The sequence below is a fragment of the Sinocyclocheilus grahami genome, unplaced genomic scaffold (genome assembly GCF_001515645.1).
Source record: "Sinocyclocheilus grahami isolate Dianchi unplaced genomic scaffold, SAMN03320097.WGS_v1.1 scaffold1103.1, whole genome shotgun sequence".
NCBI classification, from domain to species: domain Eukaryota; kingdom Metazoa; phylum Chordata; class Actinopteri; order Cypriniformes; family Cyprinidae; genus Sinocyclocheilus; species Sinocyclocheilus grahami.
Window position 1 is genome coordinate 378,841 of NW_015506282.1, and position 8,806 is coordinate 387,646.

Below are 8,806 nucleotides of genomic sequence, written 5' to 3' on the forward strand. Positions count from 1 at the left end.
AAACCAGTAGTTTGGAAAACCATATATTTTACTGTACTTTGATCACACTGCAAAAAAAAAAAAAGATGTGATGTTCCTCAATATTTCGGTTTTATTTACCATTAAAATAATTTCTCAATTAATGCAGTATTTCAGATTAAAATGGAGACTAGACCTTTAAAATTACATTTTTTAAGGTAGAATAGCACCTCCTGGTGAGAGCAACAAAAAAAACACATGTAATTTCATGGTGTAACCACTAGATTCCCATGTAGGACTCTATAGAGAGGCTTGTGAATTCCCTAGCTGTTTTTATACATAATTTACTTTTATTAGGTTGTGGATTTAAATGTATATTAAGGCACTCAAACTACTTTGTCAAGGTTTATATTTTTTGTTGTTTTAATTGATTTGAAGTGTAGGTTTTTGCATTATTTCTACATTTAACCCTGAACATAAAGCATTTTGTTACACACAACATTAAAATTCTATAAAAATTTAACAAATTAACAGGAATGCTTTATCAGAGCTTAATCCTTTTGGGTCGGATCTGATTTTAACCTTATTTCAGTTTTCCGACTCATTTAGGCTATATGGTTATAGCCATACCAATTCATTTGAGTATGTATAATTCTGTATGTGTGTGTATGAGTAAGTGTGTGTGTATCTTGGTTTGCACTCTTGTTTTAGAGTGTAACTCCTTCCTTGCTGTCCACTTTTTTACTGCATTGTAGTTGAATTATTACTTTTATTTTACATAGTTGCAGTGTTACAGTCACACCAGTTCATAGGTGTGTGTGTACAAGTGTGTGAGTTGGTGTTGATTTTGCTCTCTAGATGTTTTAGAGTTTCACCCCTTCATTGCTGTGCAATTTTTTTTCTGCATTGTGGGGGTTAGGATTGTACACAAATCCTGTATTTTCGATTTTTTTCCCCTCATTTTTGACCGAAGACCATGCGAGACTTTTTATGACCACTTAGTATTTTCTAATCATGCACCTCAATTTTGTGTGGGTGTTCACATACCAAGTGCCATTGAAGTCACCAAGTTTCATACCATTCTGGTGAAGCTACGGTTTTTTTTTTTATTCAAAATGTAAAACTACTCAGAAAAGTAAAATGTTCTAGTTTTAAAAGCATTAACTCGCTCAATTTTGTTTAGTTTCTCATCTAAAGTAAATGTATCTTGATTTAAGAATATTTAGATATTTGTATTGGAAAACACCATAAATTCATTACAGGATTAATGCCTGGACTTTGACCGTCTCTGCTCTAAGACTTTTAAGGTCTTAACATGTGGGAGGCCGAATTAATTTAATGAGTACTTGAGATATTTGAGACCAGCAGAAAGTTAGGAAAACTGTATTCAGTCGGCCTGTAAAGCACAAACTTCCTAACATTTCCAGGAAACCCACTCCGGTTTCAGATGAGGTCAAGCACTGAATCTCTATTTGTAGCACAGGCCTTAAAGTCTCAGTTTCGGCCGTATGAGCAGTGTCTGAAGCTGCAGTAATAACCTACACTGCTCAATTACACCTCCATTTCGTGACTGGATGAAACCAGTGAAGCGCCCTGAAGATGTTCAGCTTTTTACTCACTATTTATCGAAGTTGATTCGGTGATGGTGCATCCCGCCAGCATTACCGCGCCCTCCAGGATGCTTCCTGTGCTTGCCTGCAGAACGTGATTAGTCTATCTTCATCAGCGCTGAGAAAAGTCACAGTCCTCGGGTGACCAGCGCAGTTTCAGGCTTCAGCCGCGGACTGGACAGCACTTTACAATGATGCCGCTGACAAACTGTTTTCTGTTTGAACTGAAAATACTGTGAAAAGGTCAGATAAGACAATTATAAAGGAGACTGCTAAACCTCGCCCACTTCCTCGTTTTGTCTGTATTCCGTTTCTATGGCAGCACTCCGAAATGAAGAGTCTGTTTTTGTGTGGATGCGCGAGGAACGCTCCATAGCAACAGTTGCGCCCATGACATGACTGTGCCGCCGCCATTTTGGACTGAAAACTACACAAATACGCCGTAGAATAAAAGGAGCCAGTCGCGCTTGACCAACTTACAATAACACATTTAAAATGTATATATATTTGTATCATACTTAAATATAAATATTATAGATAGGTCCCCTCCACCAACTGACTAGACTGTTTCATACTGCTTACTGTTTGCCAAGTAAAAAGATACAATTACTGCAAACCCTTTACTTACCCATATCTATGTTCTATCGTACATTTTCCTTGTTAAATTAAAAACTTAAGGTCGTGAAATTACCAGATGTGATGTTTGGTAGTGATTTAATAGAGTCAGACACAGTACAACATATGTATTCACAATGTTGATTTTTAAATAAAAAATACATTAAAATAAATGGTACACGTTCATAACATTTTTTTTTTTTTAAACAGTTCAAATATCACAAAATATGAACAACTTGCAAACACTGTATCAAGGACTCCACCAACTATTGTGAGGTTTCTGTCATTTCTGTACTGTATATCAAGTGCGCACATTTAACATTAACTGTAAATCTTAATAGAGGAATAAAGTGGAAGTGGTAGTAAAAGATCAAAACATTCAGCAGCAATTGTGTGTGAGAGAAAACCAATCTAAAAGAGAATGAGATTGTAAGATAAGAAAGGAGCAGAAGCTTGCGTTTCGCCCACGTGCTCTCTCGCGTCTTCTAGCGACTTTCAGCAGCTTTCAGTCCAAAATGGCGGCAGCGCCTCCGCAGCGCCATCTATAGACCGTTGCCCTTATCACTACAGAGTTTCTCTTTGAGGCAGGTGCGCGTCACAGATGCAGATACAGAGGTGCCGCGGTCACTCTAGAGTCTCTCTGAAATCAGATATCATTCAAAATGTCTATTTCGACATTTCAGAAGCTCACTATAGTGTCATGCGTGGTGTTGTGCGTCGCGCTTCTGCTGCCTAAAATGCTTTTATCGCGAGGAAAGAGAGACACACCGCACACCGAAGGTACACGGGCATTGTTATTATTATTACTGCTATTATTACATACATGAATCGTTTTATTTCATTAGTACACAATCGCTAAGAATAAATGTTTTCTGCATTTGAGTCTTGAAAGGCATTGCGTTGTCCTCTAAATGCACCTATAACCAAAATAAAAACAAATTCAAATACTTTTTGTAAAGCATAACGGCAAATAAATATTGATTTTTATTTTATTTTGTATTAATACACAGCTTTACATGAAATGTATTTTTAAATGGTTTTTACATATACAAAAACCTTAAATAAACAGTGGTGCTCGATATATGTATGAAAAGTATGTAAATAATGCGTAAGTGTAGATATTTATATGATGAGATGAAAGGGAGCCCCCCGACGATTATGAACAGGAGGATTCATCAAATGTAAACACTGATGGCAGTATGTAAATGTCTCATGTAGGGCCTCCCATGCCACACAGACCGCCTGTATCCGAGGAGCAGCGGCACTTCTCCAGAGCCCACAACCCTGAAGCCATCGCCCGGGCCAAAGGAGCCGGTACTGGCACCAGTACCGGAGGGAAGTCCAACCTCGCAGGGCAGATCATTCCCATCTACGGCTTCGGGATCTTACTGTACATCCTTTACATTCTGTTTAAGGTGAGACGGCACCGAGGGATTTCAGATGTTTCAGCCGGAGCCTCAGATTACATGTGAAGTGTTTGTTTGTGTCTGTTAAAGATCACGTCCAGAGGCAAAACAGCGGAACCTCCAAAGAGCCGATTCACTGCTGTCAGATCAGAAAACATGAAGAGGAAAATAAGTATGAGCTCATACACACAACCTGGACATCAGATTATATTTAGACACATGTACTTTTGTGATTACCTGTGTCTGTCTGTGTCGGGTAACGGATCCCGTCTCTCTTTCTCAGCTGATTTTGAGTTGGCTCAACTGCAGGACAGACTGAATGAGACGAAGGACGTGATCGAGAGAATCATTTCTGCAGCGAGCGCTGGCTCAGACAGGTGTGGATATCTGTCTGTGTAGGGCCTCCCATGCCACACAGACCGCCTGTATCCGAGGAGCAGCGGCACTTCTCCAGAGCCCACAACCCTGAAGCCATCGCCCGGGCCAAAGGAGCCGGTACTGGCACCAGTACCGGAGGGAAGTCCAACCTCGCAGGGCAGATCATTCCCATCTACGGCTTCGGGATCTTACTGTACATCCTTTACATTCTGTTTAAGGTGAGACGGCACCGAGGGATTTCAGATGTTTCAGCCGGAGCCTCAGATTACATGTGAAGTGTTTGTTTGTGTCTGTTAAAGATCACGTCCAGAGGCAAAACAGCGGAACCTCCAAAGAGCCGATTCACTGCTGTCAGATCAGAAAACATGAAGAGGAAAATAAGTATGAGCTCATACACACAACCTGGACATCAGATTATATTTAGACACATGTACTTTTGTGATTACCTGTGTCTGTCTGTGTCGGGTAACGGATCCCGTCTCTCTTTCTCAGCTGATTTTGAGTTGGCTCAACTGCAGGACAGACTGAATGAGACGAAGGACGTGATCGAGAGAATCATTTCTGCAGCGAGCGCTGGCTCAGACAGGTGTGGATATCTGTCTGTGTGTGTGTGTGTGTGTGTGTGTGTGTTTGGATGTGACATGTGTGTTCGCTTTGGTGCAGTTTGGGAGGACCGGTGGCCGTGGATGAGGAGCAGCAGTTACTGTACCAGCTGCAGGAGATCACTCGCGTCATGCAGGAGGGCCAGTTCATGGACACTGTCCCAGCAAACACTGACCACTCCTGTGGCCGCGAGTGGGACGGTGAGATGCGCAGATCAAGTCTTGCTCGTTTTGCTCGGAAATCATTTACACATCCTCTCACACGTCGTCTTTATTCACGATCGGTGTGTAATGTAGCATCTTATTTTCGCAGGTCTTCCTGAGAACGGTGGGAAAGAGCTGAATGAGCGTTTCTGTTGTGTTCATTCACCTCGCAGGAGCTCAGACGCACAGATGAGAGAGAGCGAGGATCATGAGACGAGCCGTCCTGATGAAGAGTCCGTCAGTGACCATGATGCGAGGACAGATGGCAACAGAAACACCAAGATAGAGGACATTTCTTTGCGTGACTCCACCAGCCAATCACAGCCAGAGACAGCAACTCTAACAGGAAGTGACATCACATCCGGCCCAGTGTCAGAACACAGCATCATCAGGCGGAGAAACAAACAATAATCCACCTAAATGATAATGCATTGCTTTATTGAAGATTCGTTTGCTGCATGGGCGTCTTTCACCTTCTATTGAGCACTAAAGGTCTTCAATTGTCTCTCAGTGGATGGTGTTTGTTAGACACACAGGAAAGAGCAGCTGTGTCAACATATCACACATGAGCTCAGGGCCTTTACAACTCTAAACTGATGAGTATTGATGATCAATATCCTCTCTATTGTACAGGTACCTCAGCCTGTGTTCATAATGTAAACAATATGCAAACATAGTTCTTGTGTTCGGAAAAAAGTGAGGCGTTTCAGCTGCAGGAAGTATCTACTGACCCGCTGCATTTGGCACAAAGCTTCCGATCATCTTGTAAATTGCAGAACTTGCATTTGAATGAGAAAAATATTCATTTGTTTTCAAATTTCTGCGACCTCAAATATTATTATATACTCTGTATTTACACACTTAAAGAAAACAACCCACAATGTACAAACAACTTAATTTAACAGGTCTGCAATAAAAGTTTTATTTTTCACTTTTACACAGTATTCACATTATCACAGAAAGCTCTGTCTGTAATTTCATTTAGTTTTTGTTTTGTTTATGTGCTTCTCATTTCATCACTTGTGTAGTAAACATTGTGATTCATGCTTATATTGTTTATGATTTATTCATGTTCTCTTTTCATACTCTCATGATTGCATTAATGTTTATCATTGACTGCTGCATGTGTTAATAAAACACCACAAACTCACATCTGATGTTTATTTATTTGGTTCTCCATACAGTGAATTGCATCTTCATTAGTTATTGAGATGAAGAGTTCATTCAGTGAGCTGATGATAATAAACACTGAACTCTCAGATGTGGCACATCATAACGGGATATAAATATGTTTAATAATATGTTTGACAGACTGAGCTCTGGCATGATGCACATATATGTGAATTGATCCCAAAGCTTGGTGCAGTAGAATGTTATTCTTGGTCCATCAGTAGACTTCCTGTAATTTATTTGTCACTAATCTCATTAGTTCTGATAGAGACTTCAGATCTGTGTAAGGTATTATACTTTGGCAACATCATCTACTTGCTCATTTCTAGAGATTTCATGTCTTGCTGTCTAAAGGAGAATATAAGAGTCTGCCAGAGCCAATGACCAGTGTTGGGAGTAAGGCATTGCAAGTTATGTAATCAGATTACTTTTTTCAAGTAACTAGTAAAGCATTACTTTTTAAATACTTTGAGTTACTTTGCTTTTTCAATTATTGACTGACAGCTCTCCTGTGCCCATGTTGAGAGAATTGGGGAGTAAGTTGTGTGCGCTGTGTAAACATGATGTTACTGTAGTTCTAGACTAAATGTCAACTTAGTACAGAGCCAATGAAATGCAGTTAGCATCTAACCAGAGGTGCAAATAACATGTATATGTGTGTATAAACAATAAGATTTTTATGGAGTGCAAAGTTTGAGGTAAACAAAATCCTCTGGGCTGCAAACTTTTAAGTTAAACTTGGAGTGAGAATTCCCACAGCGGGTTGGGTGGGGGTTATTTTTTTATTTTATTTATTATTATTTTATAGGCTATTTATATATATATATATAATTTTTAATAAAAAATATTAGGGGTGTAACAGTACACACATTTTTTTCGGTAGGCTATTCCTCACGGTTTTGACGTCACGGTTTTGTATGGTTTTGGGGGGGGGGGGGAACGAAATCAGATTTTTTTTATTATTAATCATTGGTTTACTGGGCAAATTGTTCTTTCTTTAAATAAATTAAATAAAAATTTTCTTAGTCATAAAAATCTACCTCAGCTTATGCTCAAAACTAAGTCCTTTACAATTTACAGTTAACAACAGAGCCCAAACTTAAATTAATTTAGGCTACTATTTATTTTTTAATACAATAATCAACACTCAACTTAAAAAAATTTTTATGCAAACATGTAAATTGCACATAATGCAGTTTTTCTACTTTAAAATTTCTACTTTTTGAAAATATTCATTTACACAGTGGCTGTCATAACTTGCTTCATAACGGATTTAAGCATACATTAAATAATTAAGACATCACTAACAGGTAAAGTAGAATATGAGTATAGACTAATATTTTGCGAACTAACGAGCTGTGGACACTGATGACTTGAGTTAATGAAATGATATGTAACATTTTGTTTACAAGCTGTTTTATTGACGTCTTTTCGTGGTTGAAACGCTGATTGAGGGATTACGTGAGGCATGAGATGTTCATTCATGTTTATTTCACACTAAAACTAGTAGTAAATAGGATGGGATGATCGCGCTCATCCCGCCACATCTAAGAGCGTCAAAATGGCATTTATTGTTTGAATTTCCTGAAAAAAAGGACGTAAATCGAAATATGAGACTTTGTTTCTTATCAAAAGTAACAATATAAAACTGGAAGTTTCCAATTCGAGTTCAACTCGTGCAGTGGTTAAAACAATGCTTCGGTACACATGCGTAGCAAACTGATAGACCCATGCCGACAATTTTCAGTACAAATACGTGTAACTTACCATTATACCCCTACAAAATATATAAAACAGTAGAGTCAGACCCAGTAGGGTCTCCAATAGGCTGCTCTCAGATGGTTAAGGATAGATGGCATGCGCACATCAATATAGCTTAATTTTTCTCACACAGTTCAACAATGATTATTTTTGCATTATTTTAAGGGGTAGGTTTTGGGTTGGGGTAGGTGTAGACGTTAATAAAACACAATCTAATATGTAGAAAATTCTATTTATTGTTAGCTTCCGGTTTTGCTGTGTCCCTTCTAGCCACAAACCTCCCAGACACCTGCGCTTCCACAAGTGACGTCACTTGCAATCTTTTTTATTTATTTAATCTCTCAACATTTTACAAACGTAACCAGGTGGTGAAGACAAGAAAAAAGAAACATTACAATGTCACTTGCAATCGCCACCTGCGACGTCACATCACTTGCAATCAACACAAATCGAGCTTGTTGCCAGAGACGAGACGCTGTGGGGGTGAAACGATTCAAACTAATTTAGTACCATAACATACAGGGTCCTGGCTGCAAGTCACCTCTAGGAGAAAAAGACAAGACCTGCAAATATTCTTGTTTGAGATGCGCCTCGCCTGAAATGTAGACGAGAGTAGGCGGGTGCAGTGAGGGGAGGAGTGAAATAAGCGCAGTCAAGACGGACAGTTCTGACCTCTCGAAGTAAACAGATACCAACGAGATCAAAGGCGGATATCGCATTACTCACACTTACATGCTGTGTTGCTAATAAACATATGATTGCAGTTCTGTTGTTTTTATATGAAAAGAAATATGATGAACAAGACACTCAAAGTGCTTGCCATTTAATTCCATACGAAATATTTATCATCCATTTTTTTACTTTAAAGGGGTCATATGATGCAATTTCAATTGTTCCTTTCTCTTTGGAGTGTTACAAGCTCTTGGTGCATAAAGAAGATCTGTAAAGTTGCAAAGACTAAAGTCTCAAATCCAAAGAGATATTCTTTATAAAAGTTAAGAGTCAGCCACGCCTACCTAAAACAGCTCGTTCTAACACGCCCCCACATATCTACCTCACTATGTGGGATGATTTGCATAACGCCACCCAAATGTTCACGCAA

The 8,806-nt window shown here is 39.1% G+C and overlaps 1 protein-coding gene across 2 annotated transcripts; it reads left to right on the forward strand.

Moving 5' to 3' along the window:
• The first annotated feature begins 2,420 nt into the window (after positions 1–2,420).
• On the forward strand, positions 2,421–5,504 carry LOC107566838 (protein RIC-3-like). Of its 2 annotated transcripts, XM_016252395.1 has the most exons (6): positions 2,516–2,963; positions 3,402–3,598; positions 3,680–3,761; positions 3,873–3,966; positions 4,631–4,770; positions 4,883–5,504. In XM_016252395.1, exons 1-6 carry the CDS (start codon positions 2,846–2,848, stop codon positions 5,182–5,184), a joined length of 933 nt encoding a protein of 310 aa, XP_016107881.1. In that variant the 5' UTR covers positions 2,516–2,845; the 3' UTR covers positions 5,185–5,504. The 2 variants fall into 2 exon arrangements, with proteins under 2 accessions (XP_016107882.1, XP_016107881.1); XM_016252396.1 differs by lacking the exon at positions 4,883–5,504 and having other exon boundaries at positions 2,421–2,963; positions 4,554–4,876.
• Positions 5,505–8,806: the final 3,302 nt, after the last annotated feature.